General features: G+C 45.8%; 1 protein-coding gene across 2 annotated transcripts in view; it reads right to left on the bottom strand.

Annotated features, from left to right (window-relative positions):
• The window catches only part of KCNK10 (potassium two pore domain channel subfamily K member 10), a 148,389-nt gene extending 126,628 nt beyond the window's left edge, over positions 1 to 21,761 (bottom strand). The window contains exon 1 of one of the 2 annotated variants that reach the window (XM_032179905.2): positions 21,240 to 21,761. In XM_032179905.2, coding sequence (XP_032035796.1) covers positions 21,240 to 21,279 — 40 coding nt within the window. In that variant the 5' untranslated portion in view covers positions 21,280 to 21,761. Of the gene's footprint in view, positions 1 to 17,585; positions 18,065 to 21,239 lie in introns of those variants that run through there. The other variant, XM_032179903.2, reaches the window with a different exon arrangement.
• Between the last annotated feature and the right edge of the window lie 359 nt (positions 21,762 to 22,120).

Raw genomic sequence — 22,120 nt, 5'->3', positions numbered from 1 at the left:
TAGCCAGACATGGTGGTGCATGCCTGTAGTCCCAGCTACTCGGTAGGCTGAAGTGGGAGAATCGCTTGAACCTGGGAGGTGGAGGTTGCAGTGAGCCAAGATCGTGCCATTGCACTCCCACCTGGGTGATAGAACAAGACCCTATCTCAAAAAAAAAAAAAAAAAAAAGAAGAAGAAGAAAAAGAAGAAGAAAATGTTGTGACTAGAGGCTCACAGGAACCTAACCGTATATTTCCCCTAAAAGCAATGGTTCGCTATTTGCTAATTCAGGATTTACAGCAACTTTATAAAACACAAGAATTACCATAAATGATGAGAATCAACTGTACTTGATTCTGCCCTTTTCTGAGAAGGAAAATTATGGAAACAAAATAGTTTGATGAGACTGGAACATGCCTCATCAAGCTTTACCCTCTCTTTTCATGCTGCGTGGATCACTCACCAGCACCAGGGTTTGTTCTGAAGATGTCTTGGGGAGAAAACTGCCAATCAGCTGTGGATTGTGTCTCCTGAGAGCCATTAGCCTGCCTGAGAGGTTGAGCATCCCCTGACTCCCACCATCAAAGCTAACTGATTGGGGCAGAAGGCAGAAAGGCAAGAAAAGAGGGAAGCTGTACCATATGTCTTCATTTGGGTTTCCCCAGAAGCTGATCCTACAATTAGGATTTGAGCACAAGTGGTTTGTTTGGGAAGTGAAGAAATTGCCAGTAGGGAATTAGAGAAAAGAGAAAGAGCTGGGAAGGCAGCCAAGAAAACCAATAAAAGGTGCAGTTTCTAACTAGCTACTGCTGTCGCCCAATGGAATTTTTCCTACAGGGGAAACTGGGACCCCATGTAAACCATATTCCTGAGTTATCCTACCCAAGGCTGAGGGAATTGGGGTGTTTATGCACCATCTTCCATCAGTTATTGGTTGAGGGCTCCTCCTGGGGTCCACTAATTCCCCAACACTTCCTGCCTTCCATGGGAGCAGCAAAGTAGGCTCAGTCAAGAAAAAGACAAAAAAAAATGCCAAGCTGGCAGTCTGAAGTGAGCCAGCATGAGCTGAAGTGGTGCGAGCAGGAGGATAGGGACAGGCACTGGAACATCTGCTACATCAGACTGGGCTGCTGCTGAAAGTCTTACATAAACCCAGAGCAGGAATGGGGCCACTTCCATGAGAAATCCATGGTAGACAAAATTCCTATACAACAAGCACATATCCGCTACTGGAGGCCTAAATTGTTCACGTACTTTCAGCTAATTATCTGATTCAGGGGCCAATTTCCACTAGTTTTAAGTCAAAGTAAGGTTTCATGGTGTTTGTATAGGTTATTTTCCTCCTTCTTTGGTAGAAGCAAGATGGAAATCTCATTTGCATTTTAATGATAAAATGGGACCTTTTCCCTAGAATAGCATGTGAGAGAACAGAGCAGGACAAAAGTAATTTTGGGGAAATGTGGGGGAAGATTTGTACTTCATAGGATGTGCTCTGTCATCATGATAGCTCATTCCCTGATGATCAAGTGAAGACACACATCCCTGCCCAAGAGCCCGCTGGTACCAGGCCTTTTCCTTCCATGAATACCTGTCCCCATCATCCCCACTGCTATCACAGCAACTGAGGAAGGGATACACCATCTCATGTCTCCAGAAAAGCACTGGGGTGGGGGGAGCGGACACGGGGCAGGAGGGGAGCCACCTAAGACACCATAGTGTTTCATTACAATCTATTACTGAAGACAAGACAGGAAGGATGACATTTTCTCCATCATATTGAGTAACTGGTTGCTGGTTTTCCAACCCAGAAAGAATATTTCTCCTATCATTTTCGTTTCTGTAACTTTCCAAGTTCATATCATAACCCTTAGGAAATGGACAAAAGAATTAGACTGGCCAACACTATGTGAGTATACAGACATGAAACCATACCTCCTTAAAGGTAGATGGAAAATATCAGAGTTCTTGCAACCACAGCAATTCCTCAGGATGTCCACACCCAGTGGGACACACCCATCTCTATAGAAATGGTGTTCAGCATGATGCAGAGGTCCAACCAGAGACCAGTGAGTGGATGAGAAGGCCAAGGTCTTGCCTTGGAGCCAAGATGGACCTGAGCACAAATCCCAGCTCAAGCACTTTCAAGATGGGTGGCCATGAGCAAATTACATACACACTCTCAGCCTCAGTTTCTCATCTTCCAAATGGACTAATACAACTGTCTCAGACGACTGTCTTCATTCTTCATTCAAAATATATATGGGTGCCACATGAGTGAACCTTGAAAGCATTATGTGATGTGAAAGAAGCTGATCACACACACATACACAAAAACCTACATGTTGTATGATGCCATTTACATGAAATGCCCAAAATAGGCAAATCCATAGAGACAGAAAGAAAATTCATGCTTGCCAGGGACTGGGAGAGATAAAATGGGGAGTGACTGCTAATGGATATAGAGTTTCTTTTTGGAGTCATGAAAATTTTCCACAATTAGATAGTGATGATGATTGCACAACTCTGTGAATATACTAAAAACCACTGAATTGTACAGTTTAAATAGGTAATTTTATGGTATGTAAATTATATCTTAATAAAGCTCTTATTTTTTAAAAATAGACATGGAGTCCTTGTTACATGCAGATCCTTTGGAAGCCATGAGCATCTAAGTCGGGTGGCTAAACATTAGGATATTAACCAGAAGAACAAGCAAGTGACTCAGGCTACTGTGAAGAATAAATCACATATTATATGTCAAGCACTAAGTACTGTGCCTGAGCCACTGAAGACCCTCAGCAAATGGGTGTTACCAGTAGCAGCATCATTGATGTTTATTAGGTGCCTCCTATGTGCCAGGCACTGTGCTCTGCTCTTTGTGTGCACAGTCTCATTTAAGAGTTATCATTTAACCATACCTACTCCCTAGGGAGTAGGTACTTTTACCACTTCCGGTTCTCAAGTTGGGAAACAGACACAGAGAGGTAAGTTAGTGCCTAAGTTCGGCAGCTTGGGAGTGGCAGAGCTGGTGGGGCACACCTGAGCTCTTGCACATCTTCTCATCAAACACTTCATCTCCAGCGGCAGCCGTGGGAGTATGGCCACTGTTAATAATCATCAGCACCCCCAGTCAAGGTTCCCTCGATCACTAGGATGAGCTTGAAACAGAGCAGAAACCCCTGATAGATACTGGAAGGATGGCTCCTACAGGTCTCTTCCAGCCACTCAGCTGAGAGTCCTGGCAGTGGAAGTGCGGCCTCAAACTCCAGGTAAGACTCTCACTACCCCTGGATTCTTAATGGACACCCCAGTCAGTCCAACCATCTGCTGCTTCCTTAAGCCCTTGTGACCCAGACTGGCATCCTTGGTTCTCTGTTGGCCTCATTCTGCCTCTGCCCCAGCAGCCCAGATAAGGCCAAGAGACTGCAAGGCATATAACAGACAAAAGCCCTAATTTCCTCCTACTCAAAAGACATGTAAATTTAGACACTTTGGAAATCACGTGTGGCAAAAAGTTACTGTCTGCTAGAGTGTATGTGTGTGCACGTGTGCACATGCATCCAGCCACAAGCACACTTGTGTGCACTCATGCAATGTGTACTCAAGTACCTCACATTTCAGCATCCTGCAATTCCTTGGAGATTAATTTACATGCCATCATCATGGAAGAGACTCAAACTCCAATCTCGTCCCAGTATACATGCACAAGCCGCAGAGTTCTCAAGTTGGGAAACTTCAAAATATCTTCAAAATATCTAATTACAAACTAGGCAGCTCTGAGGCCTTCTTTGAAATCACTGAATTTTCTAACAGAATGTCATCACCTTCGGCAGCATCAGCACCCATTCCATATTAAATTCCCATATTAAGCATTTTTGCTGAGCAATGGAATATCAGAATGGCCTCATTTTCATCTTTATTAACGTATTTTTGGAACCTCTTTACTTGTCAAATGTGTGCCTGAAACAGATTTCTAAAATGCAGAAGTTGACGTGAGTGTAAGAGATGCTAAGCCTTGGCTAAATGGTTAGTTTCAGGAGGGCAGAGACTTCGTCTTGTTTATTGCTGTACCTCCAGGGCCTAAGACAGTGCCTGTCACGAAGAAGACACGGGGCAAATATTCACTGAAGAAATGGATAGATGTCTTCTTCAAGAGGCTGAATATACACTCACGTTTGTACTTGCTGCAGACATAGAGAATTTAATTTGAAATCTCAGAACCGATATGCTCCAGACTCTAGTAGAGCCTACTGCTCTTTCTCGATTCTTTTTCCCATAGGAGGGAGAATAGAAAAAAAGGTTCAAGCAGGCAGGGCACGGTGGCTCACACCAGTAATTCCAGCACTTTGGGAAGCCGAGGTAGGTGGATTGCTTGAGCTCAGGAGTTCGAGACCAGCCTGGGCAACATGGCAAAATCCCATCTCTACAAAAAATGCATAAATTTGCCAAGTCTGGGGACACATGCCTATAGTCTCAGCTACTCAGGAGGAGGAGGTGGGAGGATTGATTAAGCCCCGGAGGTCAAGGCTGCAGTGAGCTGTGATTGCACCACTGCACTCCAGCCCGGGCGACAAATCAAGATCTTGTCTCAGAAAAATAAAGAACTAAAAATAAAAATTAATAAAAGGCCCCAACACCTGTTGGCATTACCATAAGCATCACTGTTGAATAATGAAGGTTAGCATTACGGGTTCATATTATGCTTTGTCCCCTTTTTGCTGTCTGGGCAAGCACAAGTCACTTGACCAATCTAGATTCAATGTTGCCCTAAGAAGCCTCAATGGACTTGGATATCTCAAAAGTTCCTTCCAATTTATAAAGTGAGTTTAACATGAGCAGAGCAACCTCTGAACAACATTTGCACAAATGAAAAGTTGCTTTCAGTGACTTTCCTGGCACTCCCGCCCTCCAGAGCTCACAGTCTGCTCCCTACACAGCACCTGACATCTCCCCTTCCCACTTGACACCAGCCTATCAATACATATCAGTCCCTGGTTCTGTTCTCTCTTGGTCCAGTTCTCTCATAGGAACTATTAATTTGGCTGTACCCACGGGTAATTGGAAATTAGTTTGTTACCCTGAGGAACTACATTTGCATGCTAACAAGAGTGTTCTGGAGCTGACGTTTTAATCCGTATCTCTATCAATGCATTTATCATGGTGTATCATAATTACTTGATGATGCACCTGTCTCAGTGGCTAGGCTGTGACTTCTTTGGGTACATGCCTCAGGTCTTTTTCATCTTTCTGTGTCGAATGCCTAGCCCCATTTCTTCAGGCACTCACTCGCTAAGTGTTTATGGAATAACCAGATGGATGAGTGACAACAGCCAATGAATAAAGTAACTGTTAAGATTGCAGGCATCCTGATAGTCATGGGAAGGAGTGGTGTGTGTCAGCTGTGGAGAGGGACTTTATAGGGCTCCTCAAATCCCACCCCCTGTGGCTGTCTACTCTGCCTGTCTTTAATACTGAGGCTGAATGCAGAGATTATTGCCTGACCAGCAGGCATTCACGCTCCTATAGAAACTGCGTTCTCACCCTGCCAGAGAAAGGGATCGGCACATCAGAAGCTTTCATTAATTCAGGCTTTTGGGAGGCCTTCCAAGCTGAGGCCACAAGAACACAACTAGCAGGGGGTCCCATTAGAGTCAAAGGAGAATGCCCCAATGTTACAATACCTCTGGACACACCAGGAACAAAGTGACAGCTAGTACGGAGGGGGCAATTTTATCAGGCGCATTATGCTGAACTGAGAGCCACATGCTTCCAAAAGGCATCTGAAGTATAACAGAATATGAGCGAGCGCACCACAGCTTTGCATTTATTGATTCATCAACTCTAGATATGCAAATTATCACAGAATCAAGGGTCATGTAACAAAGCCAGGGAAAATATCATTTTAATGAAGAGAAATTGAAAATGCAATCGCCATTGCTTTAAGATACACCTCCCATTTGCAACCAGAAGTTTCGAATTGGTTGTCATAATTCAAAGATGTCAAGAAAAGCTTTTTTCTGTAAAAATATTTTAACAGCTTTTATGTAGGATTCCTACAAGAATACACAAATACCCCAGGTAAGGCCAGCACCATGCCTGTCACACAGTTAAGTATCCTCTGCAAACATTCGCTGAAGCAATCATTTGATTTATTAGCGATTTAAATAATCTTTTAAAAATCTGATTGTGTCATCCTCCCACTTCAAATCAATCAAGACATTCCTGTTATTCTCAGAAAAAAAGAGTTCCTTAGTAAGACCTACTATGCCCTGCATGACCTGAGCATCACCCACCTCTCCCCACCCTCAAGCGCCATGCCACACCTCACTTTCCAACCAGCACCAAAACCCACATCTCCAAAGAAGAGACCACGGCTCTCTTTCCTTTGCCTCATTGCCTTTCTCTGTTCATTTAAAACACATCTAAAAAATCTCATGATCTATACCAGACTGTAAGTGAGGGAGTGTTTCTGGAAACTTTGAGTGCCATGAGCCACCGTTGTTATGCCCAGCTGTAAATAAGTCTAGAGTATGTATACTACATGACTTAGGACCAATTTTCACAGTAAAAATGGAAAAGCAGAAGAAATCAGGTGCATGAGGCTTAGTCTGGATCATAATGAATCCTTGTGGAGCTCAGAATCGAACAAGGGGCCACAGGAAGTGTTGAGTTAGTAGGAAGTTAAAATCACCAGTGTAGAAACCACCCAGAAAGTCGGTCCCTTGTCAGGGTGGTTGGGGGCAGGGAGGGGGGAATTTCTGGATGAAAGAATAGAGGGGAAAACAACAGAACCAGAAGGGGGGCACAGTGGCGTCTTGGCATCCTGAGACTTTTTCCACTCTTCGTCACTATGGTTACAGATGCCATCAGTGCTGGCTCCTGAATGTGACTGGGGCCCCAGGCAGCTCCATTCAACACACTCTCACCCTGTCCCAGACCCTGTCTTTGCCGTTTTATGTAGTAAGTGACATATTCAACAATGTCCAGCTCCTGATCATTCTCAAGTCCACGGTGCTACTCAAAAGAAACCATATTCACTCGCCTCTGCCCAGAACACAGAAGCTCCAAAACTTCCTTCAGAATACAAAACTGCCTCAGGAATCAGCCAGGCATGTAATGTTTGGAAACATGGGAACCTCTAAGGCATTGGATGCATCCTGCTTCCCGGAAATCATTTTCTCAAGACTGTACAGAAAAAGCAACAAGATTGTCAAAAAAATGTTTACTCAAAATATGACAAGGAGTGCTAACGGTCCTCCCTCCATCAGCAGCTTCTCGCTGTGTGTTTGCCGTCACCCCCAGGCACACGGTCCCTGCCATCTTGGCTGGGTGCCGACTTGCGTTTCAGTCACCATACAGACACATGGCCTGCAGGCACTGCAGGAACACACCAGACACACACCAGACACCCCATTCCCCAGCATTTCTACTGCTCGGCCTGGAGGCCATCCTGTTTTTCTGGCTTTACCCAAGAAAGTTAAGTTGTCAGTCACTGAATCTGTAAAAGAAGGGACACTGCAAAGAAAGGGACTCTGTAAGAGAAGTGGGACCATGAGTTATCACAGTCAGAAAAAATAGGGTGGATTATGGGGTCTTTTTTTTAAATTAATGTTTACAGATTTACACATAGCATGGTGCCCACACAAGACAGGCTCAATAGACACTTCCAGTATTTGAATAATACAAAAAGTTTGGACTGATAGGTATGCTGGGATCTATTATAAGACCATATATTCATATTATACATAAATCATCATCATGCTCACTGTCTTTCTAGAATAATGTTTCAAGCCGTTGGTAAATGAAAGGGTAAAAATGGAGTTAAATGAATCATCATTCTGTGGTTAAGTAGAAAATGCAAGCTTAAACAAAACTGAACAGACTTCTGAACTACAGGATTATCAGGGAGAGGTGTATGAGGCAGAGGTAAGAGTTCAGGCATTAAATCAGACAGACCCGGGTTCAAGTCGTAGCACGACTAGGTAACTTTGGGCAAGTTACTTAAGCTCTATAGGCCTCAGCCTCCTCATTCAGAAAGCAGAGATAATAATTTCACCTATTTCTTTGGATTATGAATAGGATTATATGAGATAATAACTATAATGCATTTAGCCTAGCACGTGGTGTTCTATTCAATAAATGATAGGAAAAAATTATTATGGTGATTTTTCAATATGTCTTCAAATTCTTTGACATGTCTCCCTTCCAACATGAATGTGATCACCCCCACCCCTCCCCAGATATGGACTAACTTTAGTGACGGGTGTCTAATGAAAAGAATGCGGTGGTGGTAACAATATGTGATTTTTGAAGTTAAGTCATAAAAAGTGTTGCCAATTCCACCTTGTTCTCTCTTGAATCACTTGTTCTTGGGGAAGCCAGCCACCAGTCACATATGAGTATACATAAGCATCCCATGGACAGGCCCACATTGGCAGGAAATGAGTCCTCTCCCCAACAACCAGCAGCAATTTGCAAGTCACATGAGTGCACCATCTTGGAAACAGATCCTCCTGCCCCAGTCAAGCCATTAGATGACAGCAGCCCGGACAACATCTGACCACAATCAGTGACAGACTCCTAGTCAGACCACCCAACTAAACTATCCCTGAATTATTGATCCACAGAACTTATGAGATAATAAATGTTTATATTGATTTAAGCCACTAAATGTTGGGGTTATTTGTTACACAATAATACAGTAATATGCTAACATGCACGATGACTCTCTAGGAATGACTGAGCACGTATCATCCTGCAAACCGACTTTACCATGACACCACTTTTCCTCCCAGAGTATCTGATGAGTCTAGCTTATGTCTCATAGAACACATTTTGGGAAATGTTGGTCTGGAATTTAACAGTTTATGAAGTTTATTCACATTTGTCTCATTTGATCACCTCAGCAATTGTGAAGTGGTTGTTATTGTGATCTTTATTTTACCCAAAAGAAAACTAAGGCTATGAAAGGTTAAGTGACTTGGCCAAGTTCACTCAGTGTTATGGTCTGAATGTGTCCCCCCAGAATTCATATGTTGAAATCCTAACCCCAAAGGTCATGTTATTAGGAGATGGGGCCTTTGGAAGGTAATTAGGTCATGGGCATGGAGCCTTCATGATTAGGATTAGTGCACTTATCAAAGAAGCCCAAGAAAGACCCATCACTTTTTCCACCATGTAAGGACACAGCAAGAAGGCACCATCTATGAGCTGAAAAGTGGGCCCTCACCAGATGCCAAATCTACCAGTGCCTTGATCTTGGACCTCCCAGCCTCCAGAACACTGAGAAATAAATTTCTATTGTCTATAATGTATCTAGTTTATGGAATTTTATTAAAGCAGCTGAAATCGACTATGATACACTGCTAATAAAATTGGTACATTAATTCAGACTCAAATATTGTGATTCCAAGCCATGTTCTGTCACTGGTCTTTTCTCTGACTTAATCAGGACAGCCTAGGTTGTTTAAATCTGAACTAAGAATACTAAGAGTCTGTACCAGAGTATCAGGAGGGTTGTGCTCTGCTATGGACCACCTCCTGGATGATCCAGACAGTGAACCAGATGCTTCCAAGAGGCTGAACTGGAGGCTGCCCTGACTTCACAGGCTGCCTCCTGCAACTGTGAGAACAGCATAATGCAGGTACCACTCATGGAGCCTTTACGATGATCTAGCATTCTTCTAAGAGCTTTGCATGTATCACTTTGTGTAATCCACATAACAAACCAAAGAAGTAATAGCTGTAATTATCTCTATCTTGCAGATGAAGATACCAAGTCACAGAAAAATGAGGCGATGTTCCCAAATCAGCCTCTAGTAAATCATGCTTGGATTAGGACTTAGGCAATCTAAGACTATCAGGGAAGGAAGGGATCTCAATAACCAACAACTCAACTCCCTCCTTTTCTAAATGAGTGGCTGCGCCAGCCCTAGAAACCAGGTCTCCTATCCTAAGCTCCTATACTGTACAGAGGGTGACATTTTGCCTGGAGTCTAGGTTAAATGACTATAACATGTATTTAATCTCCTTTCAGGTTATTATAAGAATGTATAGGCCGAACCAGATCTATCATAATCACCTCCCATATGGCCTCAAATTCCACCATTGGGGATAAATTCCTTTGGCCTAAAGCAACATTCTCAGCCAGTAGAATCCAGGAGCTGGCTCAGGTTGGTCCACGGTTAACATGGGTAACAACACTCCCCAGTTTTCAGAGAAAAATATAAATTAATAAATAGACTTTATTCATCTCTAAGCTTTTCCTTCCATCAATTTTTCTTGAACACTTGGTGCCTGACTTTTGTCTCAGAGGACGAAGTAAGTGAATGTTTGATGTCAAATCTTTTATCACACCTAATATCAAGCATCTCTATTCTACCTGTCAGGCTCATATCACATTAAATTTAGTAAGTTATACTATTTATCTTTATCATGCTAAATATTTGGTGTGTGATTATTTAGGGGATCTCGAGTTCTGCTTGCACATAAGAAACTCATTTTCTTGGTAGTAAAATTGTTGGTAGCTTGCATGTCAAAATTATGAATATTGGTGTTTTAGGCGTCTGCAAAGGTGACCGTGACTTCCAGGCTCTCCATCACCTGACCAAATTTTCATTTTCTATTCAAGCAACTCTTTTTAAACTGTAAATACCACCAGCCCCACCACACTGGGTAGTTGAGTATGGGAGAAAGGACCCTTTGCTCAAGCAAGAGCAATTGAGATCAAAACTCTGCAGGATTTTGGGGGGGCGGGGGTCAAGAGGGAAAAAAGGAATGAAGAAAAGAAGGAAGGGAGGAATGAAAGAAAATTTCCCTGTGATCACCTGGCTTATGTATGGCAGTAAATCCTATGTTTACCTTTCTAATCTTTTTTCCCCACCATTCCACTCTGCTACAAAGTTACCTCCATGGAAAGGGTAAGTGATGAGACTAGAAGTTATCAGTAATACAAAACCTAAAATCTCCTGAAATCCTATCCACCCCCCAGCCTCATCCCCACTACCTCCAATGCCCACCCCCTCCCCACCTCCCTGGCTCTGGGAATGGCAAAGGAAAAGAATGCAATGCTCCCTCATGACCGTGCCCTCCCCTGCCAGTGATTACGGCCCTTACTCCCTCCCTTCAACCCTAAATGGAGGATTAGGAAGTCAGGTTTCATTTTCAATTCAGAGTACTCAGTCCTAGACACTCACAAGGGAGAAAAAAAAATCTTAAACTGTGGCTGCAAATGACAAATAGATGTTCTAGCAAGTAAATATGAGGTCTTTATTTCCTCATTCTAGGTGATGGTAATGAGCCAGACATAGATAAACTGTAAAGTCTCCACTGAGAGTACCCCTAGGACCAGACCCCAGAAGTGGAAGGTCCCTTTGACCTCCATGATTCTCCAGGTGGGTGGAACCAACAGGGTGACCACACTCCTAGTGCCACATTTAGGTAGATTCTGTAAACAAGCCATGCAGAGCTAAGCCCCTAACTAACTCTAACCTCATCTGGATCATCCAGTAGGTGCCCTTCATAAGAATCAGAGTACAGAAAAAGATTGTCACTTTTATCCACCTTTCTGCATCAGCCAAGGGAGCTGTCCAAACTGAAACTTCCTAACTGGCTATCAGTAGAATGGCTTCTTTCTATTTTATCATTAAACTCTTCCTCTAATTTCCTGTAGACTAAAAGTAAAAAGGAAATCACTAGCTCACTGTGCCTATATTAAATACACTTCACACCATATCTCAGTTGTGGTTGAAGTTTCCTAATGAGGGGAAAGACTGTACTATATTTTTTAAATGCATCAGATTTAAGGTGGGGCTCATATGGAGCCAAAGTACAGATGTTTTGGAAATGGCTTGGAATAGCAAAGTCAACCTGCTCAGTCTTAATTCAACCCAGTGATCACTGGGATTGGCAAAAGGATGGTGAAGCTCCTTAGACACTGCTGGAAAAGAAGCCTGAACCAAATCTTGGCCAAGACAGTCTTTGGAACACTGTTCCTTGGTACTTTTGAGGATAATTGTAACATTGGCACATTTTAAATCCCGTTTGGAACACCGATCTCCTGAAAATTGGATATTAAATCAAAAATAGATTATTTTCTTTCCAGGAAATCTAAGCTATGCAAATGTATGTTTGGAAACACATTAATAAAGCTAGCACTTAAGCAACCTAGCAAGTTGAAAATGGCCCCCATTCACGAAAGACCAAAGTATTCTTTTAGCCAGTACAGGCAGAAGGAAGATCTAAGGGTCTTCACCTGAGCTCATAGAATGAAAGTGTAGACCTGTACAATAAGTATAACCTGCTGAAAATAGCCATCAATTAAAGACTCACTGATCAACAGGGAGACTGCTTCCCCAAATCTCTCAGAGAAATCTTTGAACACACTTTTGGATAACAAAGAGCAGGAGAGAGTGGAATGAACAAACTTGCTGGCAGGAAGGAAAGCTTGAAGGAAATTGTCATGGACGTAAGCATCAAAAGGCCTAGGGTAGCCCCAGCTCTGCCTGTTTGTTGCTTTGGGCTCTCATATAAATCATTTATCCTTTCTACATCTTGCTTTATTTGTCAGTAAATCTAAGAGTCGAATCCCTACAAAAATAGGGTTGTTTAATGAACAAATGAGATCATTCCTAAAAAGTGTTCTGTAAACTGAAAGGTGCTATGCACATACGATATGGGCTTCTCCAGAATTTTGCAGTAAAGTGTGCACTAAAAGTGCAGCATTTAAAAAAAAAAATCCAGCTCCACTCCTAGAGCTTTGCTTCTTTCTTAAGTGGATTAAAGTGCCTAAAAATAGCCACACTCCAATAGCTAATATGAGCCAAATTATTTATTGGACACTGACCATATCTTTAGCAGGATAGATTAGTCCACCCATCCACCCTCACTGCACTTCTATTCAGCCTTCTTATTCCTGGTCAAAGACGAGAAAAGAAGGAAAACAGCCCACTGGAGGTTTAGAGTGAGCTGGAGCTTGCAAGGAAGTGGGAATATCAGTGTCCTTTCTGATATGCCACTATTTGGGGATGTTCTTCCTTTCTCCGTATTTGTACTTTGCCATTTACAGCTTAGAGGCGTCCTGCAATTTCCATGAGGCATAAAGCCTTCAGTCCTCTCCAATCCTTCCTGCCAACCTTCCATTCATTCAGCAAAGGGTTATTGAGTGCCAGGCACTTTCCAGGGCACTGGGGTTATGGCAATAAACGAGACAGAGAAAATCCCTGCTCATGCAGCTCATATGCTAGTAAAGGAGGCTGGCATCAAATGTGACCCGTGAGTAAGTGAGATGGTTTCAAATCATGACAAGTGCCAGTAAGACAATCGAACAGGTGACATAAGAGAAAATGATGGTGCTGGGGAACAGGAGGAGAGGTCTTTCAGATGAGACAGGGAATCCCTTGCCAACAAGAAGACATTTGAGCTGAGATTCAAATGACAGAAAGGAGCCAACTATGTGAAATGCATTATAAGCAGTGGGAATTCCAAGCGCAAAGGCCCTCAGACAGATGCAAGTGTGATCTATCTGAGGGATGAAAGGAAGCCAACTGGCCCTAAGATCAGATCAAGATGGGGAAAGTTGAAGAGACAAAGTCAAAGAGGTAGGCAAAGGCAATGACTCCTTTCTCCATGGAAGGGAAGTGAAACCCAGAAAAGCTCATTGACCAACCCAAAGTCATACAACTAAGTATTGCTACAGCTGCTTTTAGAACCTAATTATTTTGCCCCTAAATCCAAAGTTTTTTTACACTGTATTCATCTGCTTGCCTCTAGTGAGAGGAATACTATTTGCAGATCTTACTGGTTTTAAAAAGATCTTAATACACATAAGCAGCAAGTAAATACCAATTTTAAGCAGAAAATCATCAACAAATGATGCTGATGATTTAAAGTGCACGTAAATTCTGCTATGAAAGCTAAGACTCAGAACCAATCTGCTCATGGTAGGTCCTACACAAACAGTAACGCTCTTCGTAGAAGGCTCTGTTCCATGAACATGAAGGAAGGCCATAGCTCACCAGAGATGAACCGTTTTCCACTTGGGTCTTGTTTTTACCTACACCTCTTGACAATGCTTTGCTTAATCCACCCAAATGCTATCCAAACCAATCTATTCTCAAACCACCTTCATTTTGTGCTATTAAATTGTAGGGTAATAAGGCTGTAAGAAAAACATTATAATTACAACTGCCTTCCACAACCCATGAGAGCACCTCCGCCTGAAGGGTCATGTCTGTTGATAGATAAATCCTACAGTCCAAGTAATGTGAACTGTCTCTCCACTTTCCCCTAATACTGCTGAGCTCCCCTTCGTCTTTTCCCTGCTAAACACATTTGGTCTGTGTAATCCAGAACCTCCAAAATACAGACCCAAACTCTGTCCAGTAGTCACTGACTTGCCCATCAGACATGGAAATGTAAACATTATTGTCTAAATAGGTTAGTAGAGAAAGGAACGAGTAGGGTAAGGTTGAGTCACTGTCTCCTCTTCTCCTTTCTCCTTTCTCTTCCTCTCTTTTATCCTCCTCCTATTCCAATGCCTTTTCCTCTTCATCCTCTCTCTTCTCCTTTTCCTCCTCCCAACAAGCTTCTCCACTTCCTGAGCTTTGGGAAGCTTACCAGGCAAAAACCAAAAGTCCCAATAAGAAACACAGACTTGAAGAGTGTTTAAGAGCCCAGATTCTAATCTTGTCCTATTAGCTGTGCAACCTTGGGCAAGTTACTCAACCTCTCTGTTCCTCAGTTAACTCATCTGTAAACTTAGGATAATACCTTCCTCCTAAAATGTTTGTGAAGATTAAATTAACACATGTAAAGCATTAGAAGACCACCTAGCACATAATTCTATAGAGATAAGAAATATGCCACCTCACTTCCCACTCTCTTCCCTCCTCCATCCCCTGGCTAGAAAAAGACTACTGTCACCCCTACCTTTGGGAACAATTGTACACAAAGTCAGAGCAACTCCACTGGAAGGCAGATTAGTGGTGTCATGATGGCAATCAAGTGCCAAATGGGACTATAACACTTATACCATCAGATAAGTATTGTGAAAATAATTGTATGAAATAATGTACATAAAGCACCTGGCATGCAATGGTTGCTCGTTAAATGTTGTTATTTTTATTGAGGTTTTTTCATTTTTAGCACCATTGGTTGTAACTGAAGGTGCTATTTGTATGCTTTTCTTCACTGTGTCAGGCTGTAAAATGTGTAAAATTTGTCTGTGTTCATCACTGTAACATGAATATATAGAATGATGATCATACAGAAATGTACCTTAAAACCCAAAGCCAGCTTCACAAAATCAGTCTCACGGTGCGCCCTCTGTACCAAAGTTCCTTGAAGATCCTGACCCCAGCATTTAGACAGCTGCCCACCTAACACACCCCTTGGATGGCTTGGGGACATGTCCTACTCAACAAGTCCTAGATGGAACTCATGAGCTTTCCTTCAAGACTGGTCCTGCCCTGGCTGCCATCTCAGTCATTCCAATTCCTTCACTTCACTTCCACACATTATTCGTGCAAAGCCTGTTGATTTCATGTCCTCTACAGCTCTCTGCTCCATCCGCTTCTCCATGCCCACAGCAACCACCCTGGCCCATGCTACCATTGTATCTGGTCCCCTACATCCACAAGAGCCACACAGCACTTGTTCTGAAACTTAGTTCAAATCATGTCACCCCTCGTCTTGAAACTCTTCATTGACTTAAGATAAATACTATACTCTTCCAACCCCACAACCCTACCCAATCTCCAACAACACAAGGCTTGGCGGGGGTCTCACCTGTGGATCCCCCAGTCATATCTCAAAACACAAGCCCTCTTGCTCTCTGCTAGGGATAAATACGTTTTTCAGAGATTTCCCAAAAGAAAGCCAAGGCACACTTCCACATTTCCAGAGGTTTCAAATAGAGACAAAACGAAAGGTTTGTGCTGTATTTATGGTATAACAGCCTGGGTGTTTAAAAAAGGCAATACCTCTTCACTCACTCTTCAGTAGCCATGGGAACCTCCTTTCAGTTCATCAAATACACATATCTCTTCTGCCTCAGGCCCTTTGCACTTGCTGTTCCCCCTTCTGCAACAATTCCCCTCACCCTTAGACAATTAACTCCTATACATCCTCCAGGCCTAAGTCCAAGTGTCATGTCCTCAGGGAAGCCTTCTCTGGTCCCTGTCAATCTCTTCTATCAGACACTTTCTTAAGCCTCTGATGCTCTCCCTGGAGCATACATAAACTTCGAATTATGCATTCCTCCATGCAATGATTGATTTAGGTCTGTCTGCCTCACCGTAAATTCCAAGTCAGAGCTTTTATCTTTCCTGTTCTGACTGTATCTCCAGAGCTTAGGACAGTGCTTAGCATGTAATAGGTATTTAACAAAAATGCTTTTCAGGGATTCTCCCCCCAAAAAAGCAAAGGCACACCTCCATATTTCCAGAGATTTCAAGTAGAGACAAAATAGAAGGTTTGGGCTGTATTTAAGATGTAACAACCTCGGTGTTTAAAAAAGGCAATATCTCTTCACTCACTCTTCAATAGCCAGTCAATTCCTAAGACATTTACTCAACAAATAAGAAGGTTTCTTCTTTCCAGTCTGGAGAAAAAGAAGAAATGCGCTCATAAAGAACATTAAACACACACGCACCCCAAATAAACAAATTTCAAACCCAATACACACAGAGGCGTTGCCTAGCCTGACACAGTCGTCAGATGAGCTAAGAGAAATGCTAAAGAGCATTCTTGTCACAACTGGACACGCGGTTCCAACTTGTTCTGCTCCCATACTGATCATTCCCTTGGAGCCTTAACATCTGTATGCTAATTACAGACACGGTGGCCGACGCTAGGCACACACAAATCCGCCTTAATCGCTCCCTTTTGCGTGGATGAAACCTGGTCCAACATTCGTAAAAGCATGCAAACCACACCATTGCTTGGGCGGGCACACTTCGTGCCCCTCCCCGATGCCTTGCCAGCCCCACTCTTCTCACAAACCACCCCTCCTCCTGCTTCTACTCTGACCTGAGCCTAACTAGCTGCTAGGTTTGGTAATAAGATTGAACGAAGACTCAGGAGGCCCTGTGGGCTCCATTATTCTGCATGCCCTGCGAGAAGAGCCCACCCCTAGGGACGGCTGCCGCAACTCGAGCCCCACTTGCTGCCAGGAAACCTTTCCCACTGAGGACACCCGGGCATGCGGCGCAGCTCCAGGTCCAGGGGGAGGCACCCCACCCATTTGCCAGAGAGACAAAGATCACCAGAAACAAAGGACACACACACACACACAGACACACTCGCACACTCAAAGTCAAAAGCAAATACCGACACTTGCAATTTCAAACCAAACAGTCGGCTTGGTCTATCTAAATAGATCTGGAGACAATCTAGGAGGGACAATGATTATGTGGTAATGACAGGCACTATCTGGGTTCGGAACCCACGCTGCCTCCGCCCTCCTCCCACCCGCGCTGCAGTTCCCAGGCGCATTTCCCAGCCTCAGGACACACGCTGCCAGAAGCAAGAGTGCTTCCACTCAAGGAAGCGCGCACACGCCGGAGACAGAGGCAGGGCGAGGGCAGCCAAAAGTAGGAAATACCCACCTTTAGGATCCCAGTTCACCTGTTTTCTTGGCGTCTCAATTGGAAATTTCATTGCTCCGTTGCCCAGAAGGGGAAGAAATGAAAAGAACCCAAATAATAATAAAGTCCTCAAGCTTTACACGCCTCGGTTTAGCAGTCCAACAAAACAATTTCCGAGGATGGGGGAGCCTTGGACTGGCTCGTGGAGGAACCCCAGAAAAAGACAGGTGGGAAAATATTAGCTTGGGGGAGAACTGGAGACAGCTTGGGTGTTTGCACCGGCTAGGGGGTGGCCGGCCGGGGCCCCGTGGGTAAAAGAAAAAGTAAGATCGGTGAGGGGTGGATGAAAAGATGGAGAGGAAGGCTTGGGAAGATGGAAGAGCCAAGCTGCTTCCCAAAAGCGGTGCCGGCAGGTTAGGGGCTGAGCAGCCTGAAGGCTGGGGCTACGGAGAAGCCCACTGCAGTGTCACTCCAGCCCCCGAAGGCGTGTGCGCACACACTCCCGCACACACACACCCGCACACACACTCCCGGGCGCGCGCTTGGGCGGGCACGTCAGCCTCGCTCGGCCTCGCTGAGCGCACACGCCCCACCCCGGCCGCGGCTCCTCGCCCCCGGCGACGCCCTCCACTTCCCGCTCCCCGAAAGCCATTGGATGTAGGGGTGGCGCGGCGCCCGGGGAGCGCGCGGCGAGGGCGACCCTCCCCGCGGCGCGCCCCAGACGCCGCGCCCCGGCAAGAGGGAGCAGGGCGAGCAGCGGACCCAGGCGCCCAACCGGGAAGGCGCGCTGAGCCTCCGGCACCCGGCCCGGGGCAGCAGGAGGCGGCCGCGGACTTGCCCACCCGGCGGCGGGCGGTGGCGGGGAAGCCGCGGAGGGGCGGGGAGCGAGCGGCGGGTGCACCGCTACTTACTGGCTCGGCCGGCCGGCGGGCAGGCGTGGAGGCGGCAGCGGCGCGCTTGCTGGAGTTGCAGCCGGAGACACGCTTGGTTGCCTGGAAGGCGCTGCAGGAGGCGGAGGAAGGGCCGCTGCGGCCCCGCCGCAGACCTCAGCCTCCGGGTCACCTCTTTTCACCGCTCTCACCCTGGGCTCTCCCTCCTTCTCTTTTCTCACTTCATTTTTTTTCCTTCCGCGCCTGGCTCTCTCGCCTGAGTCCCGAACCCACGTCCCCGCCGCACTCCGAGGAGGCCCGTGCCAGCCATGAGCCTTTTGTTCTGGGACCGCTCCGCGTCTGCTGCGCTCTCCCTGCCCGGGGAAGCTCGCTCCCCAGGCGCAGCTTGGTCCCTTCCCCAGCTACCTGCAGCCGGACTGGGGCCTCTGGTCGTTGGCTGGAAAGGAGGCTTGAGAGAGGCAGGGCGGCCCCGGAGGAAAGCGGAGTTGCCAAGACTCGGCAGCTCCTGGAAGCGGCGGCCCCGGGATCCTGGGACCCAGCAGGGCAGATGCGAAGGGACCCAGACCTGTCCCCGGAAAGGCGCTAAACCTGGAGCATTCATCTAATGCCCTCTCACTGACCCTGCTTGAAACCCCACAGGGGTTTGTGGTGGGGCCTCAGTCTCCAGAAAAGCCAGGTGGTGCTGAGGTGCTCTTGAACGGGTCACTGAGTATCAACATGAATGATACTGACAAATTGCTCTGGATGCCTGGCAATGGAGTCTTACACGTACTAGATGCTCAAGAAATACTTGTTAAATGAAGACATGGATTGCATGCTGCAGCGTTAGATAGGAAGTAGTTTAAACCCCTACTCTGGCTTCCAGATAAGGTTACTAAAATTTGTTGTTCATTCAACGTATATATTGAACCCCTTCCTGGTGCCATCACTGTGCTATGTGCTGGCCATATGGCAGAGAACAAGACAGAGATCTTGCCTTCATGGGGCTTACTATCTAGTGCCATAAGGTCCTGTTAGATTGTTGTTGCCTTTACTTACGTATAGAAATTGCCCAGCTCATTCCCATGCCTGCCAGCTGGGGTCCTAAAATCCCACACTAGCAGCTGATCTCTGAGTTGCATGCCACTCTAGGGCACCTTGAGGCTTCTGGGGAGCCCTATGTCAGCAGCATCTTTCTCACCATCCATCCCTCACTATCACATCAAGGTTTCTGAGTCCAAGAGCAAGACCTACAGAGGTCCGCTGTGGTCTGTGGGAAAGGTGAGTGCTTTGTCACTGGGCTATCACAGGCAGCCCAGGCTGGAGCCCTGAATTCTCTGCAAACCCCATTCAGGCAAAACTGGTACCAATCTGATGGTGCTACTCTGACTCTTCAGCCCTTTAGGCAGGCTCCTGTGTGCTTCAGAACCATCTTCCCTGGACTCTGTAACCACACTTTGCCTCTCTCTACTGGGACTGGGAGATTGGCTAAGACATAGAAATCAAACAAACAAGGAATCTGCTTCTCTCAGCCATGCCCCGAGACACCAGTGTGTATGTAAATTCTGTTCTCAAGTCCAGAGGGAGATGCTTCTAAGAAAGGCTTTCGAACCTCCCTCTGCGCTCTTCTCTTTAACTGTTCACGGGCAGCTGGACTCTAGCACAGTCAGTGCAATACAATGTTTTTGCCTGCATCAGAGTCAGAGGGGGGCTTCAGCAGAGAAAGATACCCTCTCCTGAGTCCTCAGAGCATGGGGAGGCAAGATTGACATTTACTGAATTCCCCCTCACCATCTCGTATTTCCTCTCCATTCATCTTTGTTACATCATTTTGCAGAAGCTGTAACTGGCCTCCTTTTACAGATGAGAAGATCAAGGCTCAGAGAGATAAAGAAACATTCCCAAGGTCACGATATGAGGATTCAAACCCAAGTTTGTATGACACAAAGGTCCGTGCTCTCCATGCCAGAACCTTGTGAGCTCATCCAGTCCCCGGACCCATGAATCTGTCCCTAAACCTGTTCCATGGGTTCGTTTGGGTAATGAAGGTCTAAATACGATATTTTCTAAGCCTCCAGGCCCTCCTCCTTTGCAAAATGAATTGACATATGGTTGTGTTCTGGGGTCTGCATCGGGGAATTAGTTCACTGTCCAAGGCAAATTCCTGTGGCAGGAACTGCACCCTTAGGATGCAACATCATTCGGCCAATCAACAAACATTTATTGAGCATCACTTGTGTACAAGACAGGTTGCAGGTCCTCATTAAAAGTTATTTGAGGCCCTGAGTAATGATGACCTTCCCCAGAATGGCAACAGCAGGGTGGTTATAAGGAAGGGTTGGGGATGGGGAGGTTGGGGTAGACTCTATTAGGGTAGGGAGCAGGATCAGTGTCTAGTGCTCCTGGTGTGCCTTGAAGACTTGCACTAGGCATTGGCCCTTAGGATGATCTCTCTGCTTTATCACTGGATGCCGTCCCCTCCTTTCTTTTCCCCACCTCCAACCTCTGGAGCTTTCTCTCACCTCCACTTTCATTCTCCTTTCTCAGAATGTAGACAAAAACAAGTTACCCACCCACCCCCCAAAAAAATCCACCAAAATTAGGTAAATAAATCCCAGTACCGTTTCCCACAACGTGCCTGAAATCAAACACAACTCCTCCTCAACTGCGTATTTGAAGTGGACTGCATGGAGTGGGGATGGAGGGAGACCCCCCCCAAGAAAACTTAGCCCTTTGGGCTACTGCAATCCCCTTCCATCCCCTTCGGTTCTACCCTTTGGTTATTTACAAGCTGGACTTCACTTACCCAAGGAAAGAATGAAGTCGTCTGTGTAGAGAAAAAACATCCAAAAAAGATGCCGCTCCAAGCGGTTCTGTCTCCCTCTGTGCCGCCGCAACTTCCATGGCTATTGCTTCAGGCGGGTTAAGTCCGGTGGAAAGACACTGCCTAGCGTTCCTGCGGCAGGAAAACAAAACATCGTGGCGCAAAGTCTCCCTGCACTCGCCGTCCCCTAGCAGGAGACCCGGGCTGGCGGCCGCCGCGTCCTGGGTCCACTCTGTGGCAAAGCGCTGCTGCCGGGCGCACGGTCTCTGCAGCTCAAAACCTGCCCGGCCGGAGCGCAGCAATAGTTGCCCCACCACTTTAATGAATGCCGTGTGGCCCGGCTTGGGAAGGCTGGGAAAGCCCGAAAACCCCAGTCATCTCTGGCAACGAAGTTTCCCCGAGTTGGCTGGTTCCCTTACCCCCTCCCCACGCTCCAGCCCGGGGTGGCTGTGAGACCGAAGGAGACGATGCCTGCCGCGTGGGGAGTCTCGGGGTGGCTGGCAATGAACAGCTCAGCCAGAGAAGAGTCGAACACGGATTCCGGGGCGAGGAAGGAGAATTTCCTGGGACAGCGAATGGCAGGGAGTGATGAAGCAGCTTGGGGAATCTTGTTTAGTGCCAGTTCTGCAAACAGAAGAGGGAGGAGATGGGCTGATTAGAATCTACTTTGAATTCACGAATATTAGACTAAATTCATTAATCTGCCTTGGATTGTTTCCCTTTGGTTTCATCCTTCTTCCCTGAAGTCCAGAAGAAATCCCAGTCTTCCATCTTTTCCCCTCCCCCAAGACACCTCCAAGTCCTCTTCCCAAAAGAACTGCAGTCAGGTTTCCATGTCATTTTGTGAAAATACCCCCCGCCAC

The sequence above is a fragment of the Hylobates moloch genome, unplaced genomic scaffold (assembly GCF_009828535.3).
Source record: "Hylobates moloch isolate HMO894 unplaced genomic scaffold, HMol_V3 SCAFFOLD_16, whole genome shotgun sequence".
In the NCBI taxonomy this organism is placed as follows: Eukaryota; Metazoa; Chordata; class Mammalia; order Primates; family Hylobatidae; genus Hylobates; species Hylobates moloch.
The sequence above is the reverse complement of the archived record's forward strand: the minus strand, read 5'-3'. Positions and strand labels throughout refer to the sequence as shown.